Below are 22,550 nucleotides of genomic sequence, written 5' to 3'. Positions count from 1 at the left end.
GTTTCTCCTTGAATCCTCACAACCCTGTGAGACAGACAAGGCAGGGATCAGTAGCTCCACTTTACAAGTGAGGGAATAGAGGTTCAGTGATACTATATGATTGGATCCCAGATGTTCTGACTTCTGGTCCAGGGCTCTTCCCAAGGGAGCAGATGCCTGGCTGCACAGGTGGGCCCTTGGGAATGGCTCAGGTCCAAGTCTAACTGTTCTCCAACATTGTCCTACCTCCTCTGGGCTCAGGCGATGATCTGGGCCATTCCTCCCCATTGATAGGTCCACTAGGGGCTTGAAAACACAAGCATCCCTGAATGACAGAATGAGGGGACTCCCAAGGGCCTTGAGGGCCCTTCCTATGTGGGATTGAGAGTATCATTAACTGGGCCAAATAGGGAACTGGGTAGAAACTGCATTGGTCCAGGGGCTCTGGTGGCTCCTACCACTCAGCCCCAACATGGTTGTGGGCTTCTGCCACCTGCCCCAGAACCCAGGCTCACTGTGGTCAGTGGCTGAGGGATGGCCTCTCCAGCTCACCAATCCTCTGAAGAGAGGGGAGGGAGAGGAAAAATGAAGAGAGGGTTCTTTGGAAGAGCTGAGAGGAAGGGTATGAAAATGCTTTGTCTAAGCTGGAGCTCGATATCATGAAGGGATTGTTATTATTCAGACAAAGGGTCTGGGGGCTCCACTAAGAGAGAAAGTCTCCCCTTTAGAAAGCCCTGGGAGGCAGTGGGACCTCCCACTCATTTCTCCTCCTACAGCCTTGCAGAGACTCTATAAAGGTGGGAAAAGGGTGCAGGCTTTGCTCGGTTGGATATCGAGCCAGGGTGAAGATAAAGGCTGGAAATGCCCTGGGGGTTAGGGAGAAACCCAACTGAGCTCTGCATAGAATTAAGGAGGTCTTGCTGCAGGAGCATGCTGGTGCTTGGTCCACGTGGTTGAAATTCAGCTATGAGCCCTGCTGTAGGATGTGTGCACCCAAACCAGAGGATGGCAAAGGCACCATGTGTGCTATGGTACACCTGACCCAAGCTGATGGGCCTTTACCAAGGAGAAGTGTGGGATTGGTTGTATTTAACAGGATCCCCAAGATTCTTGCCAGCAGTTTTCTCAGCCCTATCAGGGTCTAACCCCATACATCATAAGCCAGTTTATGCTCCATAGTCAAGAATCCTGAAGCCTGAGAAGAGGGTCAGGTTGGCAGGGAAGGACCTTAAGAAAGATTAAGATGAAGATCACAAAGCAAGACCACAAGAAAGAGGCAAGAGGGGCAGGCAGGTTCAGGAGCCTTTATTGAGGGTCCTCAGGGGAGGTGTCAGGGCTGTGGAGCTTAATGCTGGACTCTTCGAATGGACTGCAGCAGCCCGGTGTGGGCCTGCGTGCCAAATTCACTGTAGGTACGGAATTCCCCACTGTGCCGGTCCCGCTCCAATACATACTGGTAGCCTCGGTAGCCTGGGTACTGGTAGGCCACCCACCTAGGCCAGTGAGAGCACAAGGGTGGTAAGCAGGCTCTGCCCCCACCCCCACCAATGTCCCCCATTAGTAGCCCTCCTTTCTCAGTCCCCATCCCCCCAGCTCCAAAACCACTGCTTCAATTTTCCCTACATGGATCTCTCCCTGCCCGGCCCACTGCTCCAGGTCTTCTTATCATGGTTCTCCCCTCATCCTCTATTCCCATCCTCCATTGCCTCCTCATCTGTCTTTTTAAAAAACCCTTCCTCTCTCCCCACATTGGCTCCCTGACTCCTATCTCCTACTACCTGTCCCCCACAGTCTGTCTCCATCATCTCACTTCCCCCAGTCCCCAACATCTCTTTACCATGTCTCTTAGCACCCCATCACCTTTCCCAACCCCCCTCCCTGGTGCCCATTGCCTCCCTTCTCTTCTCATCTCCCTTGTTCCAGTCCCAGGACTCACGCTCCAGAGCTGACTTTGAGAGAACCCACATCCTTGCTGGCCCAGCCCATGGAGGGCAGGGATGGGTAGTCATCGCTGAGTTCAAACTTGCTGCCCTGGAAGTTCTCCCTCTCAAACAGTGTCACACGGCTGTCACTGTGATTCTGGAAGGTGAGGGTAGACAGGTCAGGCCCTCCAAAGAAGTGTTAATGGGTACATTCTCAGCCCCTCTTTCCCCACCTCGCCTCCCAACACAGCTGTGCAGACACTTTGGCTCCACGGACATTCCCAGAGATCACTCCGTCAGGTCCATAGCAGTCTGGGAAGCTGGGATGCTCAGAAGTCCCCAGCCTAGTCCCTTCTATGGCTTTGGGTGGAGGTGGTGAGACTGAGGGTTTCCCAGAGACCTTTCCAGGTCAGGGCAAGAAGGCATCTTGTAATATGGACCTATTTGCAGAAGGAAAATCAGAGATCCTGAGAGAAATTTGGCCCATTAACCAAGACAGTTTTCCTAAAGGTCTCATTGACTACTCAATCCCCTGCCCAGCACCTTGGGCACAGCCTCTCACAAGATTGGGCCCAGCTAAGGGATGCCAGATGCCAAAGCCAGAATAGACAGGCCAGGGCATCAGAGTTGGTTGGGTCTTGCCTTCCATAGCCCTACAGCCTTCCCCTCCTGGAATGGAGAAGCTAGGCTGAGTCAGCATTTGCTCTTTGCCCTCTACCTCTCAGCCGCAGGCCTCAACAGTAGGGTACCTAAGTCAGCACAAGTGAGAAGTGAGAGCCTCACCTCCAGTGACTCATCTGATTCATTGCCAACCCTTCCCCCACATACACACACACAGAGACTGACCCCTTTTCACCAATGAACCCTGAATCGAGTTCTAGTCTCATCTTCATGTTAACCCTTGCGTCCGAGGGCAAGACATTTTGCCCTTCTGAGCCGCATTTCCACACCTGTATATGAGGCTAACAGCAGCCGCCCCCACCTTGCAGGACAGTGTGATGACAGAAGCACTCTCTCACAGGTGTGGAGGACACAAAGGGAGGAACAGTAGGTGCTCAAGATTGGCCTGGTCTCGGTGCTGTCCGTGGTGCTGATTTTGGGCACCTGACTTAGGCCCACTTTCTGAACTTTTGGGGACTCTTCTGGTTCTGGGAAGTAATGCCACTACCACCCGTCTAGGAATTGTATTTACACATCTCCATACAGTGACTGGACAGCCTTTCTGAAGCACCACGGTGGGGTCAGGGCCTGGAGCTAGGAGCTAGGAGGCAGAGGGGCAAGGGGAGGGCTGTGCTTACCGCGCAGAGCACTGGCCGGAAGGAGAGCAGCTGGTCACTGTGGTGGCCACCACTGCCGCTCCAGGCGCTCCAACAAGGATAGTCACCCTTCTCCAGAATGAACTGCTGTCCCTGGAAGTCGGGGTACTCAAAGGCCACCCAACTGGGGAAAGATAAAGGAAGCTAGGAGGCATCTGCCCCAGCCTCACTCCTTCCCCCCCCACCCTCATCCCCATTGTGTTCGAAAAGACTGAAACCAATCTTTTTCTCCAACCCCAGGCCCTTACCCTGACATACACAGCTCACGGCACTCTGGCCCCCTCTAGAAGCTAGAGACACTAAACCACCTGCTATCCAGGGTTTGAGGGACCCAGGCTTCCAGCTTAGGCTCCCCAGGTTGGAAGGAATTTTCCAGCTTCTGAAGATCACCTAACCAAGGGTTCCTAACTCAAAGATTTATGTGCCTGCAAAGGTAGGTGTAGGAATCCCCCAAAGCTGCAGCAGCGATCTGTGATAGCAACAACCTGCAAAAGTCGGGGGCCTCAGCTCTCCTGAGGGCCCCAGGCTCTCAGAGACCAGGATGGAGCGAGAGGAAGGGATTTGGCTTCTTTTATTATACCAAGCGCAGAGCCATCTAACTCTGCACAGAGAAAAACTCTGGGGAGGAAAGAACTACACTGGGAGCCGCTTCAGGGTTCAGGCTGGTCCCACGGGGCGTCCGCAAAGGGTTGCCTCTCTCCTATATCCCTTTAGTTCACATGGTTTGTCTTGTGGCGCACGGGGAGTTCTGGGGAAGCCAAGGGGTTCCCCATGTGGGTCGGTCTCCCTCAGGCAGGGCTAACAGTCTGGGAAACGGAGGGCTGAGAGCTGAGGTCCCAGGCTTGGAGCTTAGGCCAGGGGAGCCCCGCGCGTCCCAACCCAGCCCGGCCCCTCCTGGACCATCACTCACGCGCCATTTTCCACCTTGACAGAGCGCACCCTGCGCAGGCCTCCGCGCTCGGCGATGTTTGCGCAGTCGCTCAGCAGCCGGCAGCGGCGGCCCTGGAAGTCCTCCTCGTCCCAGAGCGTGAGGCTGGCGGGCGCTGGGCCCGGCGCGGGGGCGCTGCTCATGCCTCTGCGGGCGAGAAGGGCGGGATCAGAGGTTCAGCGTCCAACGGCCCCCCTCCGGGGCCCAGGCCCGCCCAACCCAGGTCGGGGGTGAAGAACTCCCGGCCGCACCGGGCTGCTAGCGGCTCTCCCTCACCTCGCCCTCCCCCGCCCCGGAGAGACCCTGCCCCAGCCCCGAGTATTCACCGGGTGGGGTGAGGGCTGGACTGACGGAAAATGGAGAGGCTGCGCGCGGGCCCGGCGGCGTGCGGGGCTTTATACTGGGCCTCGCCCCCCCTCCCCGCATTCTCTCCCGCTGGGGTGGGGGAGCTGAGTCAGCGGGCAGGCTGCGGTCAGTTCTCGTGTCCTCTGGGGGAACCCAGGCCTTTCCCGCAGCCTCCAATCTGGCCCCAGCCCTCGGGGATCACAATAGAAAGTGCTGAGGCACACGTCCCGCGCCCGCCGCAGCTGAGGCTGACTCCGCTTTTTCTTTTTTGGGGGACTGAGCCAGGCAAGGCGCACCCGACCTCTGGGCAGGACGCGCCCTCCCTGGCCCAGACCTTTAGTGATTGAGGTACCAGGCCACTCTGGGACCACCCGGCTAAGACCGCGAATTCTTGACTTGAGGCTCGGAAGTTGTTCCCAACGTCTAAACTCCACCTCTTCCTCAGGCCTACGTCGAGGCCTCTCTTTCGAGCGACGCTGGACGGGGTCAGACGCGGCTCTCCGCAAGCGACTTTCCTCACACCCCTCAGTCCTCTTTCCCACTGTGGCTCCTTTCCTCCCAAGCTTGAGTTCCCAGACCCGGCTCGGCGCTCCGGGAGTTTTCTTGAGCGAAGGGGCCAAGAGAAGGCAATGATCAGGACTCACCGCGAGGCGGCGCTGAGCTCAGGAAGCAAAAACCACCCTAGGGAGGGCGCGGATTTAGGAAGCGCTTAGAAATAATAGTAACTAAGGGAGTGGCTCACTGTGGTAGGTAGAATGTTTCAACCTCAGGGCTACGCTCCCAGTCGCCAGACAGAGCTCCAGGGTCTGGTCGGGACCTGAACGTCCTAGGCTCTTGCCCTCAATCCCAGTGCCCTGTGTGGTGGGGAGAAGGGTGGCGAGTGGGGGAAGGAGAGGAGAAGGAGGAAAGGCTTGGGGCCTCCAAGGGAAGCTGCAGGGAGGACATTTCCTCCCAATTCACAGCCGAATTTCCTAATCAGCATAGCTGTCTGGCAAAATTGTGAGCTTTCCTTAACGGAGGGGCTATTTCAGCGGAAGTGGAGGGGAGAGTGAGAAGGGAGCTACTATTTTGTTGTAGGTGTTCAACAAGAGTCCAGTGAGGTAGGCTTGGACATATAGACGTGGAAACTGAGGCACCAGGGGGCACAGGGCCTACTCCACATTCCCACGGCTCTTACCACTCAACATTCTGTGACTAAAAGGACTCAGGCCAGATGCAGCCGCCCCAGCTCCTGGCAGTCTACCATGCTGGCCAGCCATCCTTTCTCCCAACTGCCAAGCTCATTCCCACCTCAGAGCCTCCCATTACCTGGGGTGTCTTAGTCACAAGATCTTGGCAAGCTGGCTCGTTTGCTACCTCCTGGGTGATGCTGTTCCTGGCATTTACTGTTCATCATATCACCTTGTTTTCTTTATAGTGTTTATCACTCTCTAAAGTTGTCTTCTTCGTCTTTTGTTTATGAGTGTTTGTGGGTGCACCGAGGGTCTCCCTTACTAGAGTGTAAGCTCCATTTAAGGGGGCAGGGGTTATATCAGTCTTGTTCTTTGTTATCCTCAAACCCAGCACAGTACTGGACACAGAGTAGGTGCTCAATAAAACTTGAGCGAGGGAACAAGCTGGTCAGGCTGGGCCAAATGTCCATGGGGGAAGGGGTATTGAGGAAATTCCCCAATGAGAGTGCAAGGGTAATGGTTTGCCCACTCTACCCCCCTCCCCGTCCCCAAAATTCTAGAGTGCTGAGAACAAGTGCTGGGAGCCACTGGAGCCTCCCTTGGGTCTCTCTTTTTACTGGTGAGGAATTGCTATTGAGGATCATAAGGTGTGTGAAGGTGAATGCCAAGAGTAAAGCGCCCTAAAACAGGAGGAGTAAAGTCCAAGTTAGGAAAGTTTGCGTCACAGCAAGGACGACCACAGCCAGGCTTGACTGGAGATGGGGTCGAAAGCACGCCCAGTCCACGGATTCCCTACCCCAGAGGGGGTTTGGAGAAACACAAATAGGGTATAATTTCCCCCAAACCCATAAGGGAGGAATACAGACTGTGGAGGGAGGCCAGAGCCCGTCCTGGATTCTTCGTGTCCTGGCCCTTGCACTTGGTCTCACAAGTCGGGACTACGGACGTGGCGGGAGGTGAGAACCGAATCTCTCCTTCCCTCCCTCTCCCTCCCTCCTCCACCTCTATCGGGCAATTCTGGATTCTGCCGCCAGGGGGCGCGAGCGGGCCGCGCTGGGTGGGAAGCCGGCAAGGTGGGGTGGGGTGGAAGGGGGAGTTGGTGGGAGGCTGAGGGCCGAGGGGCGGCGCGCGCGGGTGGCGAGTGCGTCAGGCTGTGCGTCTGCGCTGGTCGGTGACGCGGGCGCCGGGTGTTAGCCTCGAGGGTGCGCGGGTGTCTGTCAGAGGATGGACGCTGCGTCTGCGGGAGCTGGGGCTGGGGGCCTGGGCACGGCCCTGAGATCAGGGTTCCACCTGATGGGCAGTTTGCAATCCAGCTGTCGGCCAGACGACCACATGCTACAGGAGGGGTGTGTGTGTGGCGGCCAGGGAAGTAGCGGGGAGGTAGTAATAGCTGAGATCCAAATTAGAATTAGAGTCCAGCTGGGATTTGGGGTGGAGACCCTTCGTGTGAGAAAGGTTTCCTTTCTAGTCCTAAATCCTGAGCTTGGCTCTGCTCTAAGAAGGTGTGAGGCATTAGCCAGCCTCTTCCCTCCTGTGTACCTCAGTTTCCTCATCAGAAAAATGGTCTGTGGGGCCCCCAGGCCATGGCCTTTAGTTCTATAGCTGTCTGTGACCAGCTCTCTCAGAAATGGGCACACCCACCAAGACCACCAATAGCCAGTTGCCTAGATCTCTCTCAGGGTCCCCACATCCCCCAGACCCCCCCCCCCCCCCCCCTCCACCGCCCCCCCGACGCCCCCCCCCCCCAGGGGCGAGCCCCCCCCCCCCCCCGCCCCGGCTCTGGGTTTCAGTCATGGAGAAAGGGAAGAATGAGCCACTGAAGGAGAAGGGGCTGTCAGGCAGCCCTGCCTGGTATGCTGGAATAGGACTCGGGGATCCTTGTCCCTTTTTCGTGCTATGGACCCCCTCCCAGCCTCCTTTCTCCACGAGGCTGATCCAGCTCCAGCCCCCCAGCTTCCCCCCACCCATTCCCCTCCTAGCCCCCTTCTTCCCCCCAGCAGCTGGTCCTGTTTGTTTTCCCTGATCGGTTGCGCTCAGAGCTTCCTGAAGGATGGATGCACAGGTGGCTTTGTTTGCCAGCTCAGCACCCTCACCCCCACCTCCTCCCCATCCACAGCCTCAGCCTTTGGGCATGGAGGGGGAAGTTAGGCAAAAAAAAAAATAGTGTCCCCAGATCTACACCTCCAGGAGACCTCAAGACCTCATAGGGATCTCATCACCCTCAAAGAACTCCCCATCCCCACCCTCTCCAGTCCTTCATCTCATATGGGGACTTGTGCTCCCATAGAGAAATCTTCAGGACCACCCTCCCCACGATTCTACCAAGACACAAATCCCACAAGGTACCTTAAGATCCCACAGAGAAACCCTCAGACTCAATCCTGTGTCCTCAGCACCCGCGACCCTCAGATCCCACTCAGAGCCCCATCCCATCCGGGGACATACAGATCTGATAAAGAACCCCTCAACCTGATCCTGGGCTGCCACCCGGGTCTCTATCACATATAAAGGCCCTGAGAGTCCCCAGAGACATCTCCCTCAGAGCCCCATCCCTGAACAGCCCTACTTCCCAGTACTGCTGGGCAGCTTAGAAGCGCCCAGTGGCCAATGTCTTCTCAAGTTGGCCCGCTCCCATCCCTTACCCCTCATTTCACGGGGAAATCAGCCATGGCTTCGAGTGACTGATGATGCAAATTCTGTGACTGGTGCCCTCCCCCTCCCCTGGTCCCCTCACCAGCCTCTCCTTTGCAGCCCTGCTCCTCCACCCCAGGCCCCCACCCCACGTCTGGAGCCAGGAACAGGCAGATGAGCACCTTCCCTGGGGCTGTGAGGTCTGGTCTCCTGGGAGACAGAGATAACTGAGTGAGAGATCAGCTCAGTTCAGGCAGGGTCCGACAGCTGGCCCAAAAGAGGGGGGTCCTGAGGGAGTGGGAGCCCTACCCACACACCCGTTGTCCTTCCCTGCTAGAAACAGAGCCCCTCTTCTCTGCCCCTCAGTGGGGACGTGGAGCTAGCTACCATCCAGAGAGATGGGCGGCAGCTTCCACCACCGCCCACTCCCCAGGCACAAAGCGGTGGGGCTCACACAGGCCAGCAGGGAGAGGGCACGCGCACACATGCATTCACGCAGTTCCAGGCACAGGGACAGATCCCACCCGCATCATGGGTGAGCACTCTCCTAGGATTCAATAGACCCCCAAAGTCACACTCATTTATGGGCAGACACTTGTTCACTCACTTGTTCCTCAGACATTTAATAAAATGTACCACGTGTCCCTCTGTGCTGGCTGTCAGAGTCACACACAAGTGTGCCCTTGTGACTTACACTTGCACCTATCCCATTCCACCGTCACCGAGAGAAGGAGAGAAGGCCGTTCAGTCACCTGCCCACGATCAAACAGACGCCGGAGGGTTAAGAGTGCTCTGGCGTCTTGCACTGCTGCCTGGGGTCACATCGAAGCTCCACTGCTTATCAGTTGCACTCTACTCCTCAGTTTTTCCTTCTGTAAAATGGGAACCATAGTCTTAAAAGCTGTTGTGAAGATGTAAGAGCATGTAAAAACAGAACCGGCCTGTAGTACGGACCCAATAAATGTTAGCTGTTATTGCCACTGTGGTTGTGGTTATGACTGGCTTTGCTGCATGGTTTCCTTTCCCCCATACCCCCTGGCTGGGATGGAGATTGGAGTCAGGGCCGCAAGCATAGCTCTGGGATCTGCATGCCCCTTCCCACATTGGCCTTGTGGAAGCCAGCTTAGCACTCGGGGTGGGGAGCCTTCCTGCCTCACCGCATTCAAGCCCCTCTGCTCTTGATCTCAGTTTGGGAGGGTTGGGAGGGTCAGAGGGGGCTATCTCAATTTCCTTTCCTCTGCCCTTCTGGGAAAAGCACTTGGGACTGGAATTGGAGACCTGACTTCTGGTCCCTGTGCTTTTCTGGCTCCATATGTGCCCTTGGGCAGGTCACTCCCTCTCTTGAGGCCCCAGTTTTGTACTAACTGCTGATCATGGAGGGGCCTCCCAGCCCTGACTGCTGGGATCCTGTGATGCCTCAGGAAAGCTCCCTCCCCTCCCCACGCAGCCTCTGCACACACCCGCCCCACCCCCCAGCCAGAGTGAGGGGGCGAGTTGCCAAGGTCGCCATGGGGACTAATCCCGAAGAAGGTCAGTCAGGTTCTGGTCCTACCTTGGTCGGATGGGGATTAGCACCTGGTTATGACCTCCCCCCCCACTGGTGGCTCCACTCCCAGGTCCCCTGAGTCTCACGTAGACCCTGGGCAGAGGTTCCAAGGCTGGGCCACAACCAGTAGGTGGGTAGGGGGCAGGTCGGCTGCCAAAGCTGTCTCTGTAGCTGTGGCCAGGAAAGAAAAGGGCAGAGATGGGCTCAGACCCATGCCCCTCGCTGCTCAGTGTCCAGCGGGGCCTGAGCCTTGCCCCTCTTTGTCTTTTGCCCTTTAATGGGGAGAGATGGGTCTCCCAAGAGAAGAATATCAGCCTTACCCCCTGGCTGTAGAGGCCACCTCTCTCTCTCCTCTCTTGGGGGTAATCTCCCCCAATGTGGGGATGTAGGCTGTTCTCATTTGGTGGACCCCTACCTCCACACACACCAGGCCTTCCACCTCAGGTTACCCTGACCTTTGACCTGGCATCTTCACATCTCTCCATCTCTCCGAATTGTACGTCTCTGGTTATGTCTGGTTGCCTCTGTCGTTCTCTGGTTTCTCTCTGGTTGTCTCTGCCCTCTCCCTAGCTCTGGCTTTCATGGGGGCCCGGGGAGGGCTGCAGCCTCTCCAGGTCCTGAAATCTCCCCTGGGTCTCCCATCCCTCTGGGCTGCATCCTCTGTCTGTCCTGCCCTGCTTGTGTTTTCTGCTCTCCTTCTCCCCTCCCCATTTCTCCTCCGTGCTCTCCCAGTCCCGCGGCTGCCCACACTCCAACTGCTCAGTCCCTTCCCCCCCCCCCCCCCCCCCCCCCCCCCCCCCCCCCCCCCCCCCCCCCCGCCCCCCCCCCCCCCCCCCCCCCCCCCCCCCCCCCCCCCCCCCCCCCCCGCTTCCTCCACTACCTGTCCCCTCCCCCGCCTGGGGTGCTGACAGGGATGACAGGAAGCAGGCTCCGGCTGGGAGCAGGAAGGGGGAGGGGTAAGGGGGCTGCTCGAACACCAGCTGCTGAGCACCCCCCCCACACACAAGCCCCGCACCTGCAGGCCAGCCTGGCGCCTGGAGTCTCCGCCCCTGGCCGGGCAGGGAGGAGGAACCTGGACGAGAGGCCCGATTTCTGGCCTCGGTCAGGAAATGCGGGTCTTGGGGATAGGGGGTGGAGGTCTGGGGAATTTACGCCCCTGGGTGGGGGGGGAGGCAGGGGCTCTGTCACGAGGGCAGACCCAGCCCACTGGCAGCCTCATTCTTCCCGACCTCCCCACCCCAATGACTGTGTGGTGGAAGAGGGTAATTTCAGGGGGAGCTCTCTTCATTGTGCAACCCCAAGATCTGAAATCCCAGCCCGAGGTGGGGAGCTCTAGCCCCCTTCCACGATTAGGGAGGGGAAGAGGAAGCCCTCACAGACCCAGGAAAGATGTGCCAGGGCCAGGCCCGGCCCCTGACAGGCAAATCATCGGGCCAGGCAAGGAGCAGAGGGCTGGGCACAGAAGCCCGGTCAGGGAGGGCAGGATGGGGGCTGCACACACCCCAGCCTGGGGACCCATAGATGCCTCCCTCCCCAGGGCTGCTGCAGTCCGCCCCCTCCCAGAACTGCCTGGAATCTGTCAGAGCCATCTCGTCCCCTCCCCCTCCCTTTTCTCTGCACAGAGGACTCAGCAGATCCCACGGGGCCTGCGGGTAGTTGGGTGGGGATGGGGGGGAAGGGGGCGGGGGACAGGTAGAAGGGACAAGACAGCACCTCCCTGAACATCCAAAATGGAGCTGGAAGTGACCAGTGACTCCCGACCCTCGTTCGTTCTCTCTCTCTCTCTCTCCTGGGGGTCGGGGCCGGGGGGGGGGGGGGGAGGGCTAGGTCTGCCTGGGTGTGTGGTGGTATAGTCCATACCCCATGATGCTTCCTCGTTCTAAGGGGAAACTAGCTCCTTACTGCTAAGGCTTCTCTCCACTTCAGACCTACAACAAGCCCCTCTCTCTGGGGCTAGATCAGCATCACCATCAATTTTGGGGAGGAGGAATGGAGGACACCCCGGGTCAAAGGACAGAGACTCGGCTAAGGGCTCAGACTGACCTCAGGCTGTGTGTGGAACCCTCAGTTCTAGACTCTCCAGGAGGGAGGCCAGGGTCTAGGGCAATCTCCACTCCCTCCCCCATGTCAGACCTTAGTGATTGGAATCACTGCAGAAGGGGGCCAGTCTGTCTCAGGTTTGGGCTGTGGCTAATAACCCATGGGCTCCTGCCTAGGAAGAGGGCCATTCACACCCACCCTCACCCCACCTGTAGCTGCATGAAACAGGAGGCCTTGGGATTATGGAGTTTAGGAAAGGTGGTGAGCTGCGGTCCCTGGGGACCCCATCTGGCAAGGGCTACGGGACCCCATGTTTGTCCTTTTCAATCAGTCTGTCTGTCTGTCTCACACATAGGAAGACTCAGAGGGGCCAGGGAGATGGCAGGGAGTGAACCCTCAGGATGTCAGCACCAAACAGATCTGGAGAAGCACACTTGATCTTCATTTTGGCTCTAGCTCTCCCAACCCAGCTTTTCCACACCCCACAGCTACTGCTCCAACCTCTTGAGGGCCTCCAACTTCCCAGGTCAGGTGGCTCAGAATTATTGCTGGAAGCCCAGAAACCAGGATCTGGGGACCGGTGAGGCACTCGCGGCAGGCCAGACCAATCCCTCTCATTGAGCAAAGAGGAAAACCCGAGGAGAGGCTGGGAAATGACTTGCCCAAGGCCACAGAAGTCGCTGGGACAGAGCGGGACTAGAAGCTGGGTTTCCACTTCCAGAGGGCTCCTGTTTCTGCCACAACCCCTTATGCCACCCGGTGGAGCCTGCTCGGCCGGCCCCATATTACCCGGAATCAAGCCGGGCAGCCCTGGAGTTGCGGGCAGGACAAGGCAGGGCGGGCGGGGCCGGATAGGAGCCGGATCTCCCCTGGGAGCGGCGCACAGCCTCTCCGACCCGTACGGCGGCGGCGGCAGGTGCCTGCGTGGCGGTCGGGCCCGGCCCCCGGGCGAGTGCTGAGAGGCCACCCCTGCCTCACGCGAGCCGAACGAACAAAACGCTCAGGTCCGGTTTGTGCGAGGGGCTCGTCGCGGGGCGGGAGCGGAAGGCCGGGGGGCCTGGCTATGGCCCTGCGCGATCTCCTGGTCCTGGTCTTCTGCGAGCGCCGTGGCACACAGCGCACCGCTAGCCGCCGCCCTCACCTGCGCGCATCTGCGGCTGACACGTCGCTCGCCCAGGTGCGCACCTGGCCCGCCCCTCCCTGCCTCCCTTCCTGGCCACCCTTCACCTGGCCGGGCTCTGCTTGGCTTGGTCCCCAGCCCACTCCCCGGAGCTTGTGCAGGAGCCTGGGCTCAGCGCGCTCTTATACGGCCTGCTCAGTCCCCGCCCCTACACACACACACACATACACACACACACACTCACACCTGTCCGGGCGCCCGTTTGCTCGGAGCAAATATTGACTCAGAGGAGGCGGAGCGCCCCCACCCCCTCCCCGCCCCCGCCTGGGTTCTGGGGCCGGAGCTCTTCCGAGGCCTTGGCCGCGGGGCGGGGGGGGGGGGGGGGGGGGGGGGGGCCGGGGGGCCCCGGGAACAACCCCAGATGTCACTTTTCCCCCCCCCTGCCTGGGGGGGGGGGGGAGGAGTTGCAGAGGACAGAGGCTGCCGGGAGGAGGTTAGGGGGAGCGGGAGGTGGGTATCCTAGGGAAGGCGGGACATCATCTGGGCTGGGGATTCAAATTCACGATGGGAGTCGCTTAGTAGGGCCTGTGGCCCGCTGTCTAGCTGTGACCTCCACCCGCGTCCCAGAGTGTAGCTCTTAGCCCTCCGCGACGTGCCTCGGTTTCCCTTCTTTCTCAACCTCTCAGCACAGTCCCGGGAGCCCGACAGATGCCGAGAAAAGGCTGGCGATGGAGGGACCGAGCCTCGGAGCAGGCGCAACGGGGAAAGGGGAGGGGTGGTCACCTCGCCCTGCTGCCACCTGCTGCGCCGATAAGGCCTGGCGCTCAGTTCCTGTCCCCCAGGCAATGCTGGGGCAAAGGCCAGTTAGGCCCCGCCGGAAGCGCCCTCCACTGGCCAAACCAGGTCCAGCGCCGGGCAGCGAGCAGCCGGAACTCTGGCCCAGCTGCGCTGTGGAGGGGAGAGAAGCAACCTCCCAGCACCCAAGGCGCAACGAGTCGCTGCAGTCCGCCTCAGCCGCTCCAACCATCTGTCCCTCCCAGAGCGCGCTCGAGAATTCCTCCTACGTCGGGGAAATAAAGTCAAGGCAGATACAGAAGGCTAGATGCTTTAGTGGTGGGGCGGTGGAGAGGGGGGCCCTGAGGGCAGCAAGTCGGAGGGGCTGGGCTGTGGCATCCTCGAAGAGTCGGTAGGGGGCCGCGCCACCAGGCGGGGCACCTCGGCATGCTGCAGCCCGAGGGCCGCCGCCGAAAGCAAGTCGGGAGTCTCAATCCTGGAAGACAGAAAGCCCCAGGGAGAGGTTGGAAAGAGGCTTCGGGCCATGCCTGCCCGCCCCTGCCGCCCCTCGCGCCCCTCCGGCGCAGTCGGCGCCCCCACCTGGAAACGCTGAGCGGCGGCAGGGCGATGACGCGCGGCCGCGAGGTGAGCACCACCTCCCCGCGGCTCGCCTCCACCAGGATGTTCTGGATCATGTTCTCCAGCAGCGCCTCCTGCAGGTTGGCGAACGCCGGGAGCCTGCGGGGGGTGGGGGTGGGGGTGGGGGTGGGGAGGGCGGGGTGGAGGATGCGGGGGATCGACGGGGCTCGCCTTCTCCGCGGGCCTCGTGCGTGCTGTACACTGTGTGCCCTGGGCTCTATCTCCGCGGATTCTCATTCCACTCCCCGCCCTCCCAGCACTATAAGGCATCCTTGTTCCAATTTTTCAGACGCTCAAATTGTGGCTTAAAGGGACCAAGTTGCCAAACGTCCTGCTGCTGGAACAAGTGGTGGGACCAGAACCCAGGCAACTGTAGGTCCCATCTCAGGGCCAGGTGTGGGGAGAGGCATCAAGCTGTGAGAGGGGCGCAAGGGACTGGGTGGGGCCTAAGGAATCCCAACACGGACAGGAAGGGCCACAGAGCAGCCCCAGGCAAAGGCCCTCTGGGAAGCAGTGGCACTTCTCTCCTGGCTCTAGAAACCCACTGAACGACCCCCTGGAAGTGGTGTGCTAGAAAATGTTAACAGCTGGGTCTTGGAGGGAAAGACTAAAGCTCAGAAGGCCTTAAGCTACCAGCGGGATGTCAGTGAACGCGGAGCTGGGAAGAGCCTTACACCCAGACAGAGGCTGGCCCCAGCACCCCACTGCCTCCTGGGATCCTTCTGCACATCCTGCCGTGCGAACCCTCATCTGGGTCTGGCTGCTCACCGGCTGGTGGTCTCCTTCTCATCCTGTTCTTGCTCCTCTTTCACCATGACCTTCAGCTGCTGCTGCCACCGCCATTTCAGGGACTCCTGGGCCGTGGGCTGCAGTGTGGGCTCAGTCCCCGTCCAGGGCACCTTCTCTTCCTCCTCCCCCTCCCCCTCCTCCTCCTCCTCTTCCCCCCTGCCTGTCTCTTCCTCTTCCATCTCCTCCTCTTCCTCCTCTTCCTCCTCCAGCTCCTCCTCTTCCTCTTCGCTCTTCTCCTCCTCTTCCTCCATTTTCTTCTCCAGCCTCAATTTGTCGTCCTCAGACTCCTTGTCTCTGCTGGCCTCCCAGCTGCTGGAGGATGTTGACAGGACTGGTGCTAACTGCAGGGTGTTGTTCTGGGCCGTGAACTTGGCTGACTGCTCATTCCAGAACTGGCAGAAGTAAGGCATCTTCTCCACCAGGCTTTGGTCCACAGCCTCATGGAAGATCTTGTCTTCTAGCAGACCCCTGCATGGCAGGGAGGAGGAGGAGACCCTTGCCAAGAGGCCTTGCAAGGGGGCTTTGCACACCCTGTGGGGCTCTGGCTTCAGAGTTCCTCAAGGGGCAGTTCTGACTTCTATGTCTACAAATGGGCGCTTGATGTGGGAGGCCAGCCCTTAAGTCAGTTGCCCCGCCCACCCGTCCTTTAGAGGAAGGCTTCTCTGGGCTCCGTGGGTTCTTAGAGGCAGAGCCAGGAGGTCAGAGTTACACAGATAAGGGACAGGAACCCCAGGGGAAACAGTGAACTGGCTCAGACCTTATCTACTAGCCCTAGACAGGACAGAACTCGGGATCCAGCCCCGAGGATCCTTCTAGCAAGCTCCATTAGAGCTGCCCCATACTGCAGGGCCTGGGGCCACCAGTGGAAGGATCTTGTGAGGAAGTTCTATTTTTCAGGAAAGGAAGGGCTGGGGCTTCAGGGGCCGTGGGTGGACACAGAGCTGGCTGAATGAGCTGCTGAGATGAGGGGGATGGTGAGGGTCCAGGGGGGTTACCTGATGATGGCGGTGAGACAGTCAATCAGGAGCTGCTTCTCCTGCTTGGAGACGGGGGCCCAATTGTCTGGGGATTCTCCCTCAGAAGCCTCCAACTCCTCCTTGGGGTATTTCCTCTTTGGCAGCTCCCTGGAGCAGGCCATGACATTCTGAGTGGCTTGGGCAAGCCACCAGGCTGGGGGTAGGGTCATGAGCAGTGGCGGTGACCATGCAGTCATGAGAACATAGATGAGCTTTGGACAGGACAGCCCCCCGCCTTGGCCCAAGTGTAGTGCTACTGCATTTGGGGACCGAAGCCCAAACCTCAGGGTTGGCGCAGGACATGGAGAGGCTCCAAATTGGAAAGGGGAGGTAGGAGGTGGGGCAGGAGGCCTAGGTGGGTTCCCCAGGGGCAGAGACCCCTCCCTCCCTGAGAGTTCACCGGTACAGGAAGTGCCGGGGAAAGTCGGAGAAGAAGTTGGCCAGGAAGTAGTCAGTGGCATGAGCACGGGCCGTGAGGCCCAAGCACAGCATGTCTGGCGAGGGCGGCTGGGGACAGAGCCAGAATATCTTCTTCTTCGGGATCTTAAGGTTCCAGCTGACAGGCCGGTTGAGAGGCTGCTGATTCTTGATGGGGGGCAGCGTCTTTGGAAAGGGGAAGACGTGGGTGACAGGGGTTTGGGGACATCACTCTCTCACTGCTGGGTCCCTAGCCCCAACCAGGCCTTTGGAGCCAAATCGGAGTGTGACCCCACCCATTGGCACTTCCATCCCTCCCTTCTAGGAGGCTGGGCCTCCTAGGCCCAGAGGTATCTCTGGGAGCAAGCAAGGACCTCTCAATTTATGCCAAGGAGACGGGGCTTTATGAGCTCACCCTGTACCTCCTCCCAGGTGCACAGGCTCTACAATACGCTCGTCCCTGTGGAAGCAAAGAGCGCCATGCTTAGGATACAAGAAGCCTAGAGGGACTCTTCTCTTCTTACGTTTCTGCCAACCCATGCGGTGGGGGTGGGGGTGGGGGGCTGGAAGCCAATGCTGGGACCTGCTGCCCTCTTGATCTCACCCAACTCCCAGCCACACCCCCTTCCAGGACCTTCTTTAGGGAAATGCTGCCTGCAGACAAGGAAAATCAGACCACCCAACTGGAGGAAAGAAAAGGAGATGCCATCAAATGTATGCAGGTTGTACCAAGGGTGCTTGTCCTTGTGCCTCGGATCACAAATACTCTCCTTTATGAAGATTTAATTCAGAAATCCCTTCTCCCGCACCCTCCAGACATGAGTTGCATTCATAGTTGGGCCAGAGCTTCAGAGGGGAGCGGTGCCTCCCTGGGGACTGAGTGTGGTGAGTGCAGAGGTGATCAAGGTGCAAGAATACCAGCACAAGGGGGCTGGGAAACTGGAGGAGGGACCAAGGGGGCTGTTCTGTCTCACGTTTACTCTCTGGCTCCCCTACAGATACGAATAGCCTGCTTAGTGCGTGCTTACTGCTCACACGGCTGTGGGCACTGTACGTGCTTTAGCTCATTCAATCCTCACAACAGTGCTGCAAAGCAGGCACTATTTTACTTGCATTCAAAATATTTTTTAAACTTTTATTTTTAACCTTCTTAATATGGAAAATTTCAAATGTATAGGAAAGTAGAGAGAACGTACAGAGTCCTCCGTTACCCACCACCCAGCTTCAACAATCAGCAGCTCATGGCCAATCTTGTCTCATCTGTGCCCCACCTCTGGATTATCTTTTTTTTTTAAGATTTATTTATTTATTTGAGAGAGAGAGAGCGCGCATGCACACACACTTGTGTGAGCGGGGGGAGGGGCAGAGGCAGGGGGAGAGAGAGAATCTCAAGCAGACTCCCCACTGAGGGCAGAGCCTGACCTCAATCCCATGACCCTGAGATCATGACCTGAGCTGAAATCAAGAGTCAGACGCCTCCCCAACTGCGCCATCAGGTGCCCCTGGATTATCTTGAAGTCAATCCCAGATACATTACCCCTATTTTATAGTTGAGGGAACTGAGACGTTATGTTAAGTAACTTGACCAAGATCCCAGAACTAGAAATCATCAAAGCCAGAATCAAAACTGGGCAACTTGTCTCCAGAGCCTGCCCCCAAAACCCCTGTCCCACACCGTCTTCCATCAGAAGGTGAGCTGTCTTGTCTCCCCTGGGTCCCCGGTGCCCAGCGCTTAGCAGGCACCCATTAAACACTGGCTACATGAGGCAGGGAATGGTCAGCCAGTCTTCTGTGTCCAGAAGAGAGTCTCTTGGGGAGATGCTATGCTTGGTCTAATGAAAGCAAGCTAATCTAGGACAGGCTGACCAGTTTTGCACATAGGACCACCTCACATCATCGCCTCTGTCCCCCCTGGTAAGGCCAGTCAGAAAGATCTATGGTGTTCAAGGCCCACTCTGGCCTCCTCACCTTCCCTTTCCTATCTGTGATGGTGAACTCCACTTCCTGCCGAACTTCCTCATCCTTCCACTCCTGTAGTTCCTTATGGTACTGGTTCAGGAGTTTCTGTCGGTATACCTATAGCCCAGGACAAGGAGAGAGAAGGCCAAGGTCTGGAGCACCTGTGTGCTGTGGACCCCCACCCCCCACTCCCCAGGGGCTGGCCCCCGCCTTTCTGTGAAGGTCTGGGGATCTCATAGCCCACCCACATCCCAGTACTGGGAGCTATGCTCCATCCTAGCTTCTCTCTGGTGCTGGTCCTACCTTGCATACCAGGTCTATGCTGTAGAAGCTGGCATGCACTGAGGCCTTCAAGGTCACCACAAATGGGACTGTTTCTTCAGGAGCCACCTTCCCTGTCATGGGACTCACAGACACCTGTTGGGGGAAGGGGTCTCTGGAGCTTCACAGGAATGGGATAGAGTGGGATGAAATGGAGTGGGTATGATGGGGTGGGATGGGATGGAATGGAATGGGGTAGGGTGGGGTTAGATGGGTAAGATAGGACAAGATGGGATAGGATGGGGTGGGATTCAGTGGGATGGGATGGGGTTGGATGGAGTGAGATGGGTGGGACAGGATAAGATGGGGTGGGATGGGGTGGGATGGAATGGGATGGTGTAGGATAGAGTGGAATAAGATGGGGTAGGATTTAATGGGATGGGGTGGGATGGGGTGGGGTTGGATGGAGTGAGACAGGTGGGACAGGATAAGATGGGGTGGGATGGGGTGGAATGGGATGGGGTGGAATGGGATGGGATGGAATGGGATGGGGTGGAATAGAGTGGGGTAAGAGAGGGTGTGATTTAGTGGGATGGGGTGGGATGGAATGGGATGGGATAAGATGGGTTGGAATTCAGTGGTATGGGGTGGGATGGAATGGGGCGGGATGGGATGGCCTGGGGTGGGATGGTGGGGTGGGATGGGGTAAGATGAGACAAGATGGGACAGGATGGGGTGGAATAGGGTGGGCCTGGAGCCCTGCTAGAGGTTCTGATTCTGCGGAAATAGGGGACTCTCACCTCCCCAAAGTCTAGAGCCTTCAGCTGCCACTCAAAGACAACTGGCTCGTTCTTGGAGATGTTGTTGAGGAACAGCAGGCGGCTGCACTTGGTCTGCACAGGAATGTTTCCCAGCGAGATATGGGACTGGGACAGGAAGACATTCTGTTGGTGGAGACAACACAACAGCCACTTTGGGAGGTGAAGAAATCATAACCATAGCAACCTCTCCCAGTTACTGAGTGCCTTCAGCAGGCACCATGGTAGGCCGTTCACACACATTTGATCCTCACCATGGCCCTGTGATAAATGTATTATCGTCCCCACTTTATAGATAGATGTGCTGCTAAGGTTTAGAGGGCATAAAGAATTTTTCCAAAGGTCTCTTACAGGCACAGTGGGGATAAACCCAGTCTCACTCTAAAGTCTATGCTTTTGACAATTAAAATAGGCTTGGAAGGGCTGAGAAATCAGAATTTGCTTAGAGAAGACAGAACTAAAGCCAATGTAATTTGAATCCCTGAAGGATGGTTGTAAATAAATGGGGGGATCGGCAGTTGGCATCTTCAATGGGAACACAACAGTAGGGGGTCTGGAAAGACTGAGGCCACACGGAAGGGGCACTTTCTCTCTGTCCAGACCATGAGTGTCTCCAGGGCTGGGACTTTGTCTGGCTCTTCTTTGTGTCCTCAGGGCCTCCATAGTGCTCATCATGCAGTTACGGTCCAGAAAGGGTAGGAGTGGAAGGGTGGACAGGCCGATGTATAGGTGTATAGTGACTGGGTGGCTGTATGGAAGGATGGATGGAGAAGTGGGTAGATGGGTGGCTGGATGGATCAGTAAATGGGCATATGGGCCAATGGGAGGAGATGGATGGATGGGTGGATGAATGAATGGGTCAGACGTCCCAACAGTGGGGTGTGTTTGAACTAAAATGGGGTTATTGACCTTAGATACCTTACAGCAAAATCCATCTAGGTCCAGGGAGGGACTGTTCTGTATGAAGATAATACTTTACAGCCCTAAAATGGGAGAGCTTTCTTCTACCCCTTCCAAAATCCCCATCCCAATGCCCAGAGTGACTTGAGCAGGAACACCTATGGGCACTAGGTGGCAGGGTAAGCCTCTCATGGAGCGGTGTGCTGCCTGCTGGAGCTCGATGACGGCTGGTTCCAGGCTTCCCCTGTGCAACCCTCCCTTATCACCTCCATCACATTTCCTTCCCAGCTTCTCTCTGCACTGGCCCCCCAGGGCCCTCAGGCTCCTCCTAAGTCTCAGGCCTTCCTACCTCTTTTCCCCCTACCTGTCCAGGAACCATCAGCCTAGTATGCTTGGGGTTGTCATCCCAAGAGGAGATGTTGTGGAATGGGGCTGTGTCCCCCATGACATGGGGATCATAGCCCACTCCCTGGAAGCGGATCATGGCTGAGTTCCATCCTAGGACGTGTATGGGCACATCCACCTAGGAAGTTAGGAGGGTGGGGAAGGGACTGGTCAGAACACGGCATGCTGAGGAGGCCAACACCAACCTCCACCCTTAATCAGCCCAGGCTGCAGCTCACTGTGTAGGTCTTGGCCTCAATAGGTGAGAAGATCCATAAGACCTGAGCAGTTGTGCCTGGCTGGATCTCCCCTTGGGGGTTGAGGCAGCTGAAGATGGGGTGATTGAAATTTTTTTCCTGAACCTGCGACAGGATGTTCGTCTGGATCTCGTATGTCACGGGCACTGAGCCACCATTATACAGCTCATAAATCTGCAGGCAAGAATAATAAAGCCTCCACACCAGCTCAGGGCTGCAAAGCAGAGAGCCTGGGGTTCTGTGTCCACTGTGGGAGGGCAGGCTGATCTCCCTGATGTCCCCCTTACAGCCCCAGAGCCCCCTAACTACCCCTGATTTCCCTTATGGTCCAATGATCCAAGAAGTATGTAATTGTATTTTCAGTCTGGGACATTTTAGGATAATCTGTAATCCTTATTTTATTTACTCTTAATTTACTTTTGCCAAGGTATAAGGGGACACTAAGGCTCGTGTCTCTAGTGTGGTGATTTACAGAAGTGTCCATGCACACACCCTCGAGACCCTTCAGCATCTTCAAGGCTCTCGCTCTAATCACCCGGGAGGCTGCCACTTTCCACGTCTGCCCTTAGAGGCAGTCTTGCTTAAGGGCAGATGAGAGAGGGGAAGGAAGCTATGACATCCCCCAAGACTAAATCCAAAGTGTGGGAATCACAGAATGTCCTGGAAGCAATCCAAGATCTTCTGGTCCAATCCCTCATTTTAGGATTAGAAAATGGAAGCCAGAGAGAGCAAACGGTTTGTTTGGATCTAGGTCTTGCCCCCTCATCTTTCCCAGCACCCACTCTTGAATATGCTGATTTTATTTCTCTAGCCTGGGCCACCTCTGAGCTCCAGACCTGGTATCCAGCTTCTGCTCCACAAGCCCTCCCTGCCCCCTCACCAGCCACTGATTGTCTCACAGACATCTCAAATTTGGTAAAAACCAAACTCTTCACTAGAAAGTTCTACCCCCCTCCGCCCCCAGGGAATCTCCTTTCAGTAAATGCTCAAACTAGGAATTCAATACATCTCGATCCCTCCCTTTCTCCCACTTCCCCAAACTGGCCCCAGCAAGTCCCAATGATTCTGCCTCCAAAATGTAAATTAAATCTGTTCACTTCTACTTCCGCTGTCCTCTTATGGATCCAGGCCACCATCTGTCATCATCTCATGAATGAAAGTAGAAGCTTGGCCACAGTTGTGGAGATTGGTTGGAAGCACAGTTGGGTCTCCTTGCTCTAGATCTGGGGGCATTTTTCATTGTCTATGTTCAGATCCACAGGGAAGTGGTCTAGTCTTTCAGGAAAGCTCTCCAGGGGGCACTGAGTCTTTGCCTTCCTTTTCAAGGACATAGGTCT

At 57.3% G+C, this 22,550-nt stretch overlaps 2 protein-coding genes across 2 annotated transcripts in view; both read right to left on the bottom strand.

Moving 5' to 3' along the window:
• Positions 1 to 1,324: 1,324 nt before the first annotated feature.
• Positions 1,325 to 4,288, bottom strand: CRYBA2 (crystallin beta A2). Its single transcript, XM_032411807.1, has 4 exons — positions 4,128 to 4,288; positions 3,200 to 3,341; positions 1,916 to 2,058; positions 1,325 to 1,472 (listed from the first exon to the last, which is right to left on the bottom strand). Exons 1-4 carry the CDS (start codon positions 4,286 to 4,288, stop codon positions 1,325 to 1,327), a joined length of 594 nt encoding a protein of 197 aa, XP_032267698.1.
• Positions 4,289 to 14,106: 9,818 nt separating this feature from the next.
• CFAP65 (cilia and flagella associated protein 65) overlaps positions 14,107 to 22,550 on the bottom strand; it is a 33,685-nt gene continuing 25,241 nt past the window's right edge. The window contains 11 exon segments of the mRNA XM_032413387.1: positions 14,107 to 14,269; positions 14,374 to 14,511; positions 15,181 to 15,669; positions 16,197 to 16,325; positions 16,618 to 16,820; positions 17,050 to 17,094; positions 18,603 to 18,710; positions 18,897 to 19,010; positions 19,655 to 19,798; positions 20,937 to 21,095; positions 21,196 to 21,387. Of these exon segments, the coding sequence (XP_032269278.1) occupies positions 14,107 to 14,269; positions 14,374 to 14,511; positions 15,181 to 15,669; positions 16,197 to 16,325; positions 16,618 to 16,820; positions 17,050 to 17,094; positions 18,603 to 18,710; positions 18,897 to 19,010; positions 19,655 to 19,798; positions 20,937 to 21,095; positions 21,196 to 21,387 (1,884 nt within the window).

Source organism: Phoca vitulina, unplaced genomic scaffold, assembly GCF_004348235.1.
Source record: "Phoca vitulina isolate PV1807 unplaced genomic scaffold, GSC_HSeal_1.0 scaffold1, whole genome shotgun sequence".
NCBI lineage: Eukaryota > Metazoa > Chordata > Mammalia > Carnivora > Phocidae > Phoca > Phoca vitulina.
This window is presented reverse-complemented; position numbering and strand designations above follow the sequence as displayed.